The following is a 16,007-nucleotide window of genomic DNA, read 5'->3' as shown; positions in this document are numbered from 1 at the left end:
GAATTAGGAATGAGTGAGTCTTAAAATGAATTTAAAAATAGTAAGATCTACAAAGCCTCTACAGGTACGATGGAGGCAGGTGCTGAGAGCCTCTACCATCATTTTAATTGGGGGCTGTCAGTACCTCGAGAAGTCTGGGTGGATCTGGTCTCACCTGTCCAGGATTCACTGGCTCCAACTGTTAACTAAATTGGCATTTGGTGTTTTTTTTTTGTTTTGTTTGTTTTTTTGTTAATCCTCACCCAAGGACATTTTTCCCATTGATTTTTAGAGTGGAAGGGAGGGGGAGAGACACAGAGAGAGAAGCATCGATGTGCGAGACACATCAATTGGTTGCCTTCCCCTTGCACCCCAACCCAGCCAGTGATTGGGCCGAGGACTGAGCCTGCAACTGAGGTACATGCCCTTGACCAGAATCGAACCTGCAACCCTTCAGTCTGAGCCAAACCAGTTAGGGCCATTTCGTGTTCTTGAGATCATTTACCAGCAGAAAGTGGGTCAACTTCTTGGGAAAGCATTACAGTGAAAAGTGCCCCATGGTTTTTATTGCACTAAATTTCCTGAATCTTGCCAAATGATAAGATGTCATGCTTGATGATTTTCAATGGTGTATGACAGCATTGTGGCCCTGGGCCTGTGTAGGGAGGTATTTGTTTTTTGTTTTTTTTTAATTTTAAAATTGATTTCAGAGAGGGAGGGAGAGGGAGGGAGAGATAGAAACATCAGTGATGAGAGGGAATCATTGATTGGCTGCCTCCTGCACTCCCCTTACTGGGGATTGAGCCCACAACCCGGGCATGTGCCCTTGACCGGAATCGAACCCTGACCTCCTAGTTCATAGGTTGACGCTCAACCACTGAGCCATGCCAGCCAGGCGAGGGAGGTATTTTTTAGCAGAACTTGATATATCCACAGTGCCAAAATGTGGTGAGGACCTGGGATCTCACTACTGAAACACTGACATCATCATGAGGGACAGGTGACACACCTCAGTTTAAAATGAACTCTTACATTGCTCAGCCCCCACACTTACACATGTTCTAAGCAGTGGTTCTCAACCTTGGCTGCACATTAGAATCACCTGGGAATCTTTTTAAAATCCTGATTTCTGGGCCCCATCCTCCGGAAATTCTGTTTCTTTGTTACTAATGTTGTGGCTCCACCCCATAACAAAGAAATAGAATTTCCGGAGGATGAGGCCCAGAAATCAGGATTTTAAAAAGATTGCCAGGTGATTCTAATGTGCAGCCAAGGCTGAGAACCACTGGGCTAGGGGGTGGGAAAGTCAAGTTTTAGTCCTCCAAGATCAATTGGCTGTGTGACTGCGGGACAGTCCCTTAACCACTCTACTTGTCCAGGTCAGGTTGAACCAACCCCTCGACTGTACCAGGGCAGGATTAAAGAGATGCGTTACAAGAGGGCTGTTTATGAAGAAAGGGCAACGAAAACATCAAATATAAATGTTAAGGTGTGACTGGTTGAGCCTAATTACAGGCCTAGTGGTCACTAGTAACTAAAGATGCCAAGTCTTCCAATATGTCTACATGTCCACGTCCTTCTCTTCAAATCAAAGTGCTCACCAAGATAACACTTCCCAGGGGAGAAATCTCTGGTACAGACCAACAGCAGGACTCTGGAGTTTATGTACCTGCCCCTCCCCGGCTGTGGGCATTAGAGGTTGGTATTTGCTACGGAACAGAGTGTCGTACAAAGATGCCAGTGCAAACACTGCTAGCATCTAGGTGTCCGAGCACAGTTCCTTCCACTCCACAACCTGAGGGGTCAAGGTCCTTCAATTGTGGGTCCTCCATGACTTCTGAAACCAGCCCTGCAGCCCTAGTTGCAGGTAGTGTTGCTCGGCCTTCTACAGTCAAACCCCACCAGTGTGGCATTGCACCATTGCTTTTTTCTACTCTTCCAAATACTGCCTGTCTACTTTAGTCCTCACACAGCAACTCCTAGAGCAGTGGTTGGCAAACTCATTAGTCAACAGAGCCAAATATCAACAGTACAACGATTGAAATTTCTTTTGAGAGCCAAATTTTTTAAACTTAAACTATATATGTAGGTACATTGTTATTAACTAGAGTACTCCTAAGGCTTAGGAAGAGCCACACTCAAGGGGCCAAAGAGCCGCATGTGGCTCGAGAGCTGCAGTTTGCCGACCACGGTCCTAGACTATTGTCCTGAGTCCCCTGCTCTCTCCCAATCCGCTGTCAGATTGGGGCAGATCAGCTACATTGCAGGACACTGGGATGGGGGACCCTGGATAGCCAGTTGAGGTCAATGTCCCCACATTACTGAAAAACCCAGGCACAGCCCTGGCCTGTGTAGCTCAGTTGGTTGGGTGTCAGTCCCATGCACCAAAAGGTTCGATTCCCGGTCAGGGCATATGCCTGGGTTGTGGGCTTGATCCCCAGGGGGGCGGGGGGGGGGTGCATGTAGGAGGCAGCCTATCAATATTCTGCTATCACACTGATGTTTTTTTCTCTCTCCCTCTCCCTTCCTCCCTCTCTCCCTCTCTCTCTCTCTCTCTCAAAATCAATAAAGAAAATATTAAAAAAAGGGAAAAATCTAGGCACATAGTCATATAGTCATAAAGAGGTCGGCTATACCTATCACCAGCATATGCACTTTGCCTTTGCTCTAGATTTGAAAATATGCAGAGGACCACCCTGAGGACTTACTTATTTAGTGTCTTCTTTAGTGTCTCTATTCACCCAAAATTACCTTTTGCATGTCTTTTGGTGCTTATACCTTTTTTTCAACAGCAGTATATGTTACTTTCTTTTCTTGGTGCATATACTTCCAAAGAGTAGTCATCTGTGAGGAGAGATCTACCTAATCATTGGTGGTTGAAGCTTGCTAAGGTTGTTCATCTAAGCCAGTGTCAAACTCACACACTGAAAATATATTGCTATTCATGGTTTTTCAAATGCAAATGGGGTGGAGAGTTGCTTCAGGTTAGAAAAAACTCCAAATGCCAAAGCCGTTCTTGAAATTTAGACATAGCGGTAGCAATGATATCTTCAGTGAGTTTGGGAACTTTTAAAATCAACTGTCTACCATTTAAGGGATAACACAAGTTTATGCTCCAGTAAAAATGTTTCCCAGAAATAAAAAAGCAAATCAATTGGGATTTTTCTGATTAAGTCTCCACAATTGTAATCTGACCAACAGTGACTGTCACCAACACATTGCAGAGTTGAAACTCACTTTCCACGTATTGACTTGGAGATTGTCAGCCAGCATGATCATGCCGGGTTATACGCTTTCTGCTTGGTTTTCAGAACTGTTTCTAAACCTGGGAGGTTGTTTCCTTAAGATTTGGAGGGCTTGGGCATATCTGACTGCTAATGTGGCAATCTCCTTCATTACAGAAAAAAATCAAGAAAACTTTGAATGGGTTGATTCAGATGCTCAGGTTTAGTGTAGACACCCAAGGGTCGCTGCCCATGGGACTTCCCCTGGTATCTGAATCTGGCTGCCCTGGCCCTAAGGTACCCATACGTTCACCTGCTCCATGACTTTCAGCTCCCAGGGGGGAGGTCTGGGTGGGGAAGTCCAGAAAACAAATGGTATTCACCAGTGGGGATCACCCCATTCCCCCTCCTTCTATACTTCGTCAGTTGGAAGATGTAGAAATAAAACACATGGACATTGGGGGTTTTGTGAGAAGGAGCCAGTCAACTTTGCGTTTAGGGAGTCTGACAGTGTTCACATCCAAGCTTTCTGGCACTGTCATCTTCGCCAAGAAAGGAACTGCAGAACACCTTTTAAGTAAAATGCAACCCAGTTGTCCGCACTCAAACCTAAGGCTCCCAACTCTTCCCGCTGGGAGTACGAAGTCCCCGCAGAGCCCAGCACAGTCTGGCTTTCTTTTCTGATTGTGTCTCTGAAGAAAACACCACAGCCCAGTCGGCGGGGCTCAATCGTTGAGCTTCGACCTATGAACCAGGAGGTCATGGTTCAATTCCCAGTCAGGGCACACGCCCGGGTTTCCGATTAAGTTTCCACAGTGTGGGGCCTGCAGGAGGCAGCCGATCAATGATTCTCTCTCATCATTGATGTTTCTCTCCCTCTCCCTTCCTCTCTGAAATAAAAAATAATAATCTACACTAATAAAAGAGAAAAATGGTAATTGGCGTACGACGATACCCTTTTCATTGGCTAATCAGGGCTATATGCAAATTAACTGCCAACAAGATGGTGGTTAATTTGCATATGTAGGCACAATGCAGGGAGGTGAAAGGGAAAGCAGGAAGAAGCCCCCTGCCACTGACAGTGATCAGAAACCCAGGGGGGAGCTAAGAGCTGGGGGGCAGGGCAAAGGCGGCCCTGGGGCCGCCTTTGCCCTGCCCCCCAGCCATGATTGGAGAATCAGGCGCCTTTGCCGCCCTGGCCAGTGATAGCAGGAAGTAGGGGTGGAGCCAGCGATGGGAGCTGGACACAGTCGAAGCTGGCAGTCCCGGGAGCTAGGGGTCCCTTGCCTGGGCCTAAAGTGGAGCCCACGATCGCGGGGCCGCTGCAGCTGCGGGTCCCCGCTGCCCGAGATGGATGCCTCAGCCAGAGGCGTTAGGCCTGGGCAGGGGCGGAGCCTGCAACCGCGGGGAGCTGGGGGTCCCCTGCCCAGGCCTGACACCTCTGCCGGAGGCCTCAGGCCTGGTCAAGGGGCCGATCCGGTGATTGGTGATCGGACGGTGATGAGGGTCAACTCCTCTGGCTGAGGCGTCAGGCCTGGGCGGGGGGCGGAGCCGGGGATTGGGGGGATATGATGGTCCCCTTGCCCAAGCCTGAAGCCTGGGTCAGAGGCGTCAGGCTAGGGCGGGGGGTGGAGCAAGCGATCAGAGGGAGATGGGGGTCCCCTGCCCAGGCATGATTCCTGGGCCAGAGGCCTCAGGCCTGGGCGGGGACCAGAGCCAGTGATCGGGGGGAGATGGGGGTCCCGGAGGTGTCAGGCCTGGGCAAGGGGCCGATCAGGTGATCAGAGGGTGATGGGGGTCTATGCCTCTGGCCGAGGCATCAGGCCTGGGCAAGGGGCAGAGCCAGCAATCGGAGGGGTCTGGGGGTCCCCTGCCCAGGCCTGATGCCTGTCCCAGAGGCATCAGGCCTGGGCTGGGGGCAGAACCAGTGATGGGGGGAAATGAGGGTCCCCTGCCCAGGCCTGACACCTCTGTCAGAGGCATCAGGCCTGGGCAAGGGGCCGATCCTGCAATTGGAGGGTGATGGGGGTCAATGCCTGAGGGCTCCCAGTATGTGAGAGGGGGCAGGCTGGGCTGAGGGACACTCCCCCCCCCCCAGTGCACGAATTTCGTGCACCGGGCCCCTAGTATTAAATAAAGAAAAAAATACAGCTGAAATTCTCTTTTCCATCTCAGCAGCTGAGAATTAAACGCATTTATAAAATATCAAAGTCAGAAAATGTGTTCCTTGGTGAGGTGTTCATTACATGTATCAAATGAGAGGACATATGTCTCTAGAGAAATAGAAAGACATATGTCTAAGAGGATGACATTGCTTCATCTTCATTCTATACATCATTTTTTTCTGTTCTAATGTTCTCTAAATCCAAAGGGACAAGCCAGATAATAAGTGGCCACAATCTATTAGAGAAGGCTCCATAGACACGTGAAAGCAGAGTATGTATAGGAATCCTAGGACAAGTCCGCAAACTGAAATGTGCCCTTCTGTATACACGTGTGAGTGTGTCTGCAGTTGTGTTTAGGGAGCATGAAGTTCGGGGAGTGGGGAGTGATTAACATGGGGCATATTGGTCATGATGGGAAGCGGAGGATGTTAGATCACATACTCAGGACTGTATCTGGTATCTAAGCCACAGAGAGGTGCAGTACCCACCTTATTTGTTGCATCAATAAATTTGACTCCTTTATATGAGACTGAAAGAATAATAGTAGGGACCTTCTTCATTTGCTCGGTGGACTTCTGAAATTAAAATCAGAAAGTGGTTAGAGCAGTTTGTGTTGCATGGCAACTGTAGCACATAATTTTTTCTCTTGAAAGATAAAAATGAGCTCTACACACACACACACACACACACACACACACACACACACACACGCATGCACCAAACGCACTCTCATGTAAATGTTATGTCTCCCTTCTCCTGGACTTAGCTATGGTTTGGGCTTATACAGAGTCTGTCTTGCACTTGAGGCTCTGGAAGGAGCTTGCTCTGCTGCGTCACGTGGATGAAGGGACACTCACTCCCCCCCATCCCCACCTAAAGGAGAAACGCATGGCACTGCCTCCCACGGTGATTGCAAGTGACGATTCTTCTGACTTGAATTAGACCATGCCGGGTTTATCTCCAAGGGTGAGGTTAGCATGAATAAAATATATACCACCTCTCCTTTTTCCCTAGTCACTCTTTCTTCAGGGCACAAGGTCTGTCTAAATACGCACTTAAAAAAGGGATGTAAAATACATCGCTATGCATTTTTCTTGACCCTGGCCAAATCCGTGACAGCTGATAGTGTATTTATAGCGGAATCACTGTGGCCACACAGGATGTAATGCCGCCTGTGACAACTAAGCCGTCTGGGTGCAGCCTGTGCTCGGAGCCAGAGCAAAACCGGCTGGTCCAAGTAACCTACTTTGTCATTCAGAGCTGCTCCGTTCTCTTAGGGCCAGTTCTTACGGTAGATGCTCACACTGGCTAAACACACTTAGAGGGTGCAGCTTGCAGCTTCATGCGTCTGCAAGAAGTTTCTGCGTAATTTAGTATGTGCCTCTTCCGTTTGGTTGTACCGCTCATCACAGGTCGCTGACAGTCTGTTTACTTCTTCCCCGCTATGGGTACTCCCCTAGCAATCACATCCCACAGCCAGAGGGACCTACCTGACAGTTAGCCTGATGCGTTTTCCAGACAAGACAGGTGGGAACATAACAGGAAAGAAAACACATAAAAAGGTGAGTGGAAACCATTTCAGTAATCCGCCAACCGCATACATTCATTAAAAAGTAAACAGAAGAGGCTTGATGGCTCTATGTGGACGCAGCGAAACCGTTATTTTAGGAACGCTGCGGGCTTTACAGACCCGTCTCTCCGTGTCTTCTGTTTTCTCATCATTCTGTTCGTTGCATTGCACAGTCTTATGACTGACATGCAGGAACCTTCCGCTGTGAGCGGTCCACTACCAGCCGTCTTGTGTATATTGAGGGAGTTGGGAGACAATATGAACTTTTTTGATTTTTTCGTTTACATGTACTTTCCAATTTTCTGTTTGTGAATTCTGACAATGGGCCAGAATGAAAGGAAGCTTTTAGTTGGGTAGTGTGAATGATAGCCATTGAACTCAATATGATAATTATACTGCCTCTCTCACTTGAGCCACTCAAAAGTGATTTTGTCCTAGTTATTTTGACACATCTTTTTGATAGTTACTATACCCATTTCAAAGATAAAGATAATGGATTTCTAAGAGGATTGCTACTTAGTATTTATTAGGTGTTTCATACAGTATAGAAAAAGCAGCTCTTTTGAAGGGCTTTTTTGTTGTTGTTAATCCTCAACTGAAGAAAATTTTTTTCCATTGATTTTTAGAGAGAGTGGAAGGGAGGGAGGGAGAAGGAAAACAAGGAAAAGGGAGAGGGAGAGAGAGGGAGAGAGAGGGAGAGAGAGAGAGAGAGAGAGAGAGAGAGAGAGAGAGAGAGAGAGAGAGAGAAACATCTGTGTGAGACAGACACATGGAATGGTTGCCTCCCTCACATACCCTGACCGGGGCTGGGGATCAAACCTGCAACCCAGGTATGTGTCCTTGACCAGGAATAGAACTCGAGACCCTCCAGTGCTTTACTACTGAGCAACACAGCCAGAACTTGAGGGCCTTTTAAACGAGTTTTAAAATTACCCAGACTCACCAATTTTCTTTTGTGATTGCCAAGAAAAGACACCATGAAATTGGGATGTAAGGTTAGATATTTTTACCTTTTTAATGCTTTATCCAACCAACTCTTAAACATGTGCAAGATAAATCACAGGCCAGGCTAGGAGAAATGATGTGCAGTGTGCTGATTTTAAGGAAAAGCGGTGGGCTGAACTCTGGAAAGAGAGAGGGCTATGGCAGGCACGGGAAGGGGTTTGGTGGGCTGAATGTGCAGTTTGTGAAGAATTTTTTGCAAAGAGTAACAATGGATTGCAACGAAACACCTCGCCTATCTCTTGCCTTGAATACCAGGCATATTCTCCTGAACAGATCTATTGGTAATATGAAACAATATTTAACCACATAAGGTTAAAATATCAACATTTATTTAGTAATTAAGAAACCCCCTCCCAAATTAAAAATTAAAACAAGAAAAACCCAGTTGTCATTCATTTAGTGGTTATATTAGGCAGCTCATTGGGCTCTGGAAAAACTTAGAATCTATTTCAGGGGACATGAAACAGACCTCAAATTGTGTGTTAGTTGCAGTTGGCTGAAAAGGGCTGTCTGAAGGGCTGTGTTGAGAAGGATTCTGAGCCTGTGTCTGGGCTTGTGGGAAAGAGGGCTGGGGATGAAGTTGCCCTGGGAGAGGGAGAGGAAGAGCAGCACATTCCTGGCCTGGTCTGATAGAGTGAACGGCTACAAGTATTGACTAATGTGACAGAGATATGAACAAAGTGTCAACAGAGTACTGAGCAGGCAAAGCCTCAGTTTGCATAAGAGAGTGGGGCAAGACATTCATTCATTCATTCATTCATCCATTCAACAAACACTAATTGCCTGCCAGCTGGCTCTTAAAAGACAAATAGGAGCTGGGCTGGCATGGCTCAGTGGTTGAGCATAAACCTATGAACCAGCAGGTCAAGGTTCAATTCTAGGTCAGGGCACATGTCTGGGGTTGTGGGCTCCATCTCCAGTAGGGGGAGTGCAGGAGGCATCCAATCAATGATCATCCCCATCACTGATGTTTCTATCTCTCTCTCCCTTTCTCTTTCTCTCTAAAATCAATCATATATATATATATATATATGTATATATATATGTATATATATATGACAAGTAGGAATTTCCAGGTGGCAAAAGAGGCTGTTTTAGCAGCAGAATCAACATACACATACACATATGCCTGGAACTAAGAAAGAATGTGGTGGTTGTGGGCAATCGGTAGGAGATGATGCTGGTGCAGTAGGTTTGGAAGACTGTGACTTGCTCTGCTCAGCTAGGATCCAGTGGCAGCTTCTAAGGAGGGAGTGAGACAGTCAAATCTGTGTCGCAGAGAGATAGCTCTGATGGCTGGATGGACAGGAACAAGGAGAGGCTGAGTGCAGGGAGGCAGGAAGCTCTGGTACGAACCCAACGAGAGAGCCTAAGCAGCCGGGATGAAGTAGAGGCGCGGGAGCATGCACCAGGGAGCCACAGTTCCAATGAGGAGGCAACAAGAGGATCTGCTAACTGATCCGCCCGGAGTGAGAGAACGAGAGGGCGTCACGGGTAAAGAGGCCATTCGCTGGGATAAGGAACACTGGAGGGGAGTTCGCTTTTGCACACAATCCTTTTGAACGTGCTCAGTTTGATCATCAGGAGGAAATCAGAAACCAGAATCAGATCTGGAGCCCTGGCCCACGTGGCTCAGTTGGTTGAGTGTCATCCCGTGCACCGAAGGGTTGCCGGTCCGATTCCCAGTCAGGGCACGTATCTTACTAAGGTTGCAGGTTTGATCCTTTGTCAGGGTGCGTGTGAAAGGCAACTGATTCTCTCTCTCTCTCTCTCTCTCTCTCTCTCTCTCTCTCTCTCTCTCCTTCCTCTCTCTCTAAAGTCAATAAAAACATAAAAAAAGAATCAGATCTGGAAATCCACCCACATACCCACATAGAGGATATGGCTGAAGAGATGGTAGCCGAGGGAGTGAGCAAAAGGAGGTCTGAGATCCACCCGTGAGGAAAGAGAATATTTACCAGCTGCAGCAGGAAGAAGAGCCCATGAAAGCACATGAAACAGAGCTGGAAGCAGCCTGGGAGCCGGAAGTCGAGAAGAAGATTCCTTCAGAGGTGGGAACAGTGCCTGATGCCCTGAGGACTGAAGAGGCCGAGAAATCTGAGCCTGGCTTAGTGGCTGGCACACGGAGGAGCGGCTACTTTTATGGGGTCTCCTGGGTGAAATCTCTGGCGTTAGCAGCTAGAAAATTTGTCGCTGAGTTTATTAAGAGCCGCTTCAGAACGGTGGCAGCAGACAAAGGACACAGCGAATGTCCGTGAAAGGGAGTAGAGAGATGGGGCAGTCAGCGTGTCAGGGCACACTCTCAGGCTGAAATGAAGGCATTAGCGGGGATTTCTGTCCTGATACAAAGATTCCACGTAATCTGCTCAGCGGAGCTGAACAGAGAAGGAAAGATAAAGGAGGGCCCTTTCCTTTTCTTTCCAGGGTGCCAAGAATCTCCGTCTCCTCACTGGAGGCAGGCTGGGGTGCTGTGCCGATGATGCAGGCTGTGACAGGCCCGTGTGAATGGCAGACAGTGCTGGGGTGGCCACGCATCCCCATCGGCACCTGGTCACCGCTCACGTTACAGCACGCACTGCCAGGCAACACCGGTTTCTAGGGCCTATCTATCTGCAGCTTTGCTGGGGGGTTCACACTCCCATCTGTGTATGTTAAGAATCCAAGCCTTATTTGTGTGTTTTTTTGTGTGGTTTGTTTTTGGTTAATCCTCACCCAATGGATATTTTCCCATGGAGATTTAGAAAGAGTGGAAGAGAGAAGGAAAGACAGAGAGAAATATCGATGTGAGAGAAACACATCGATTGGTTGCCTCCTGCACGAGCCCTGACCAGAGCCCGGGCCGGGGAGAAGCCTGCAACCAAGGTATGTACCCTTGACTGGAATTGAACCCAGGACCTTTTGGTCCACAGGCCAATGCTCTATCCACTGAGCCAAACTGGCTAGGGTTAAGCCTTATTTATTTGTGTAAGCTGAATTGAACCGGTGACCTCTTGGTATATGGGATGACGCTCAATCCATGGATCCATACCGGCCAGGCAAAACTGCCATGTTTAAGGGTCAAAAATGGCTAACTTGGAGCAGTTTCCTAGGGTTCCATGTACCAGCTGCTGAAATCCGTGACTGTTACATGAATGAGCAAATGAGTTCATGTATGGTAATGAGCACGACGCCGACGTTACCACAGTGCCAGCTCCTCCACAGAGCTCAGCAAACTCTCAGAGAACCTCAGTGTCCGAGCCAGGCACGGAGGCCTTGAAGGAACTTGGAGAACCACAGATGTGATTAAAGATACACCAGGAGATTCCTATGGGGTGGCAAACGCTCCACAGATCTGGTGATTTTCCAGCCTCCGGGAGAGAAGCCTTCATTTCCGCAACAGAAATCCAGCTCCGATGGCGAGCGCTGAGATGAGGAAAGACCTCCTGGGAGGGCAGCTGGGAAGCTTCTCCCTCGGGAGGTCTTAGAGCAGCGGTCGCCAACCTTTCGGACCTCACGGACCACCAGTGGTCCATTGGTTGGCGACCGCTGTCTTAGAGATAGTTTGGGCATTTACCTGTCACTCATGACTCAGTCTCCTTTGTCTGGGAAACCAGCTAAATGACCTCTCAAGGGCTTTTCTGGCCACAGGAACTCTGATACAGAGGCTGGGCGAATGCAGAGCCTGTGGGAGACCATGTGACATGAACAGACTGTGGGCAAGCAGCCATGCGAACTGCTCCTCCGGCCTTAGACACGGCTGCTGTCCCCCAGAGGAACTCACATCCGGGCCAAATCTGGCACAGCGCAGAGCCATGCCTCTGTCTCCTTTCCTGCAGCTGGTTTGCTGGCACCGTGGCAGAGGGATCCTCCCAGGGCAGCCTGTCTATCAGCAGCCTCACTGGGTGCCCAGTGGACCAAGGCCGTGGTGCCCGATCTCTCCAGTGCCTTTGAATCCCGTGGAGGGCTCGGTAAATAACAGACTATGGGCTGAATAGTTGTCTCACCAAAATTCATGTTGAATTCTAACACCCAATGTGATAGTCCTGGGAGGTGGGGCCTTTGGGAGGTGACGAGACATGCGGGTGGGCCCTCCTGATTCCCCACGGAGCTCCCCTGCTGCTCCTGCCATTTGAGGATGCAGTGAAAAGACCGCTCTCTAGGAAGCAGGAAGAGAGCTCTCACCAGACATTGATCTGCCAGCTCCCTGACCTGGACTTCCCAGCCTCCAGAGCTGTGGGGAGTAAATTTCTCCCTGTGTATGGTATTTTTGTTACAGCAGCCCAAACAGACAGACAGTAAGTCTGAGGTAAGGCCTAAGATTCTTCCCTTCCCTTCCCTTCCCTTTCCCTTTTCTTTCTTTTCTTTTCTCTTTTCTTCTCTCTCTCTCTCTCTCTCTTTCTCTCTCTCTCTCTCTCTCCCTCCCCCCCTCTCTTTCTTTCATCTATCTATTTATCTATCCTATATAATAAAAGGCTAATATATAAATCGTCCCCTTGGGAGTTTGACTGACCAAGAGTTTGACCGCTTGCTATGATGTGTGCTGACCACCAGGGGTGGTGCAGAAGGAAGGAAGGCCCCAGCCGGCAGCCAGGGGAAGGAAGGCCCTGATCGGCCCTGATAGCCGGCCAGGCCTAGGGACCCTACCTGTGCATGAATTTTGTGCACCGGGCCTCTAGTCTATTTATTAAAAAAATGATGCATGAAATTTGTGCAAGGGGCTTGGCCCCTGCAGCCACAGTGGCTGCCTCTGCCTTGGCCCCTGCTGCGGTGGCTTTGTCCGGTAGCTCGTCCGGTCTAATTAGTATATTATGCTTTTATTATTATAGTTGGTATTTTTTGTTGTTGATACTCACCTGAGAATATTTTTCCATTGAATTTTATAGAGTGGTAGAGAGGGGGAGAGACACAAACTTCGATGCGAGAGAGACACATCGATTGGCTGCCTCCTACATGTGCCCTGACCGGGGCCGTGTTCGCCCAGCCTTTGTATCAGGGTTCCTATGGCCTGAAACCGAGGTATGTCCCTTGACCAGAATAAAACCTGAGACCCGTTAGTCCACAGGCTGACACTCTACCCACTGAGCAAAACTAGTTAGGGCTAGAAATATGTTTTTATTGATTTCAGAGAAGGAGAGATGAAAACATTGATTGGGTGTGCCCTGCAAGGCCCCTACTGGGGATCAAACCATCAACCCGGGCATATGCCCTGACCAGGAATCCAACCCTGACATGGAATGGAACCAGCAACCTCCTGGTGCATGGGACAACTCTCAACCAACTAAGCCACTCTGGCCGAGCGGATCCTGTATTTCTAACGCGTTTCCAGATGCCGTTAGTCTGGGGACCACACTTTGAGAACTTCTGCTCTAAAAATGCAGTTGATGAGTTTGATGGGAAGTCACTGTCAGACCCGCTCGCTGCTGCTGTGCAGGTAAACTGCATCCTACATTAAGTCAGAGAGAAGTTAATTTACCAAAACACACTATTCTCCACTTGACAAGTGATTTCCAAAAACCCTTAGTTAGCACTCAACTGCAGCTCTCGGTCTTCAGAGCAATTAAGAGTTATTGAATTCTTCCACGATCTCTCAAGGGCTGTGAAAGTATAAAATGTTCTTCATAAAGACAGACTGTAGAATTACGTCTAGGATAGATGTCGGTCAGACAGAGCCCATAAGCCCAGGGGTCATGCTGAAGACGTACAGTTTTCCCATGAAAGTTCCCCCGCTCTCCCTCCCCAGGAGCACATCTGAGATATTAAGTGTTCGCCCCTGTGACATGTGACAAGCAAACGTCAACACGTTTCCAGGTCCTGCTTCTGGGGGTCTGAACTGGGACAAGCTTTTTGGAAGGCAACCTGGCAACTCTTACCCAGTCTCCGGATGTGTATACCCGCTGAACCAGCTATTCTACATTTAGTGGCTTATTCTAAGGACATAATCAGACCAGTTTTGAAAGAGTTAGGTATGGGGACATTACCCACAGTATTGGCTACAATTTGAAAAAATGGGAAATGACCTAACGAGAAGAACTGGTTAAATAAGTTTGGTTCAGTGATAAACTGGAATACTGACCAGCGACCACAAGTAATATTGGGGATGAATATTTATTAAAATAAAAATACTTCAAATTATATTGTTGTGTTTAAAAATAGATTATAAAACAACACACAGAGTATTTCTATTTTTTTTGTAGAAAAGTGATGCCTACAAATGCATAAATAATCGGTCTGGGGATTTACATGTGAACAAGGTGTTTACCACCTCTCAGTGGTACATTTACAGTGGTTTTTATTTCTCCTTTCTGTATCTCTACTTTAAAATTGGGTAATAGTGACCATGTATTGCTTTTGTAATTAGAAAATGTAAAGTTTTAAAAATTGATGATTTTTTAAAGTTAAAAAAGCCAATTGTATATATGTGGGGAAAAAACCCCACTGACTTTTCAACCCATCACTTGTAAGTACAACTAAAGAATGTGTGTGTGTGTGTGTGTGTGTGTGTGTGTGTGTGTGTGTGTGTGTGATCATCTTGAATTTAAAAAGGGACCCACTGATAAGCTCCTTCCTCCAGGAGGCACTGTAGTGCAGTGAATCAGGATGGCATGTTTGGTTTCCTGTCTAAGCTCCACCCCTTCTGAGCTGTGTGGCTAGGTATTTAACCTCTCTGCCTTAGTTACTTCATCTGTAAAATGGGTATGTTAATAGAGCAGGGGTGGGCAAACTTTTTGACTCGAGGGCCACAATGGGTTCTTAAACTGGACCGGAGGGCCGGAACAAAAGCATGGATGGAGTGTTTGTGTGAACTAATATAAATTCAAAGTAAACATCATTACATAAAAGGGTACGGTCTTTTTTTTTTGTTTGTTTTATTCATTTCAAACGGGCCGTAGTTTGCCCACGCCTGTAATAGAGCATCTACTTTATAGAGCTGTTGTGAGGATTACATAATTCAGTGCTTGGCATGAGTGAACACCAACAGATTTTAGCTACTACTGTCATTCTGAGAATGAACGTGTTCACTTAGCTTTCTAAAGCACAGCACCCCACTGGTGAAAGAAAACACAAGTCAAATAAAAATCTGTGAGCGTAACTGAATAATCTCTGTGCTACAAGCTAGGATGGCAGGGAAATGGTGGTTGCAACAATGAACATTCAGCAGAGCAATACACCTGGACCAATGACAACTGACTCAACACATCCAGAAAGAGAGTTTAAGACAAGTGGGAATTAAAGACAGGAGTGGGAATTATATGGGAGAAAAGTCATTAATAAGAGCAATAAAAACAAAAATAAAAAAGAAAGAACTAGGATATGAAGAGCAAAAAGTACACATAACCAAAGCTCAGCAATAAAGAGTTAGAAGAGTTAGAAGTGTGGATGTGTCTTTATGTGTAGTGTTATTTTAATGCTCGCGCGCGTGCGCACACACACACACACATCTGTGGGCTTAGATCTGTATTCACCTGACTTGTGTAGTATTTGGGAGAGAGTGAAAGATAAAATATTTGATTCTTCCTGGAAACTTGGGCAACAGAGACTTTAAAAAACGTTGTTTATAAGTTTTTCCCAGCTGGTTCCTAAGAAGTAGTCCCTGAAATTATTTCTAAAAATGACAATTCCTCATAGAAGGGATTTGAGGGGTTTGTATAAGGACAGAAGAACTGGACACAACTTTAATTTGAATCTCTTCTAAGAAAAAGGGGTCTTACTTTAACATTTCATCTAATTCTAAAAGTTAACTTTTTTTCAAGCTTTCCAATCCATTCTCCACCATTAGTTTCCTTATAAGCATAGAAAAAAAGTCTTAAAAAGAAAAGAAAAGAAAGATTCTTCACACTTCAACTACAGCACAGACAGCTATTTGGAAATCTATATACTGGAAAATTCAACTCTAGAATTGCTTCCAGAAAGTTTAAAAATCATATAAGGGGAACAGAGTCAACAAGAAATCTGAACTATGGTAAAACTAAGCCCGTTGGGAAATAATGGTTCTAAAACCGAAATCCCCTGGGAGATTTGTTTATTCCTGACTTTAAAATAATTTTAAAATATTTCCTTCCTTACACCAGGAAGGCAGATTTCTAC

At 46.8% G+C, this 16,007-nt stretch overlaps 1 protein-coding gene across 7 annotated transcripts in view; it reads right to left on the bottom strand.

The window, feature by feature from the left end:
* ANKS1B (ankyrin repeat and sterile alpha motif domain containing 1B) overlaps positions 1-16,007 on the bottom strand; it is an 827,013-nt gene that overhangs the window by 20,101 nt on the left and 790,905 nt on the right. For all 7 annotated transcript variants that reach the window (XM_059681894.1, XM_059681893.1, XM_059681896.1 and 4 more), the window contains 2 exons: positions 6,859-6,870; positions 5,857-5,943 (listed from right to left, as the gene is read on the bottom strand). In XM_059681894.1, coding sequence (XP_059537877.1) covers positions 5,857-5,943; positions 6,859-6,870 — 99 coding nt within the window. The remainder of the gene's footprint in view (positions 1-5,856; positions 5,944-6,858; positions 6,871-16,007) is intronic.

The sequence above is a fragment of the Myotis daubentonii genome, chromosome 2, assembly GCF_963259705.1.
Source record: "Myotis daubentonii chromosome 2, mMyoDau2.1, whole genome shotgun sequence".
Classification (NCBI taxonomy): Eukaryota; Metazoa; Chordata; class Mammalia; order Chiroptera; family Vespertilionidae; genus Myotis; species Myotis daubentonii.
The sequence above is the reverse complement of the archived record's forward strand: the minus strand, read 5'-3'. Positions and strand labels throughout refer to the sequence as shown.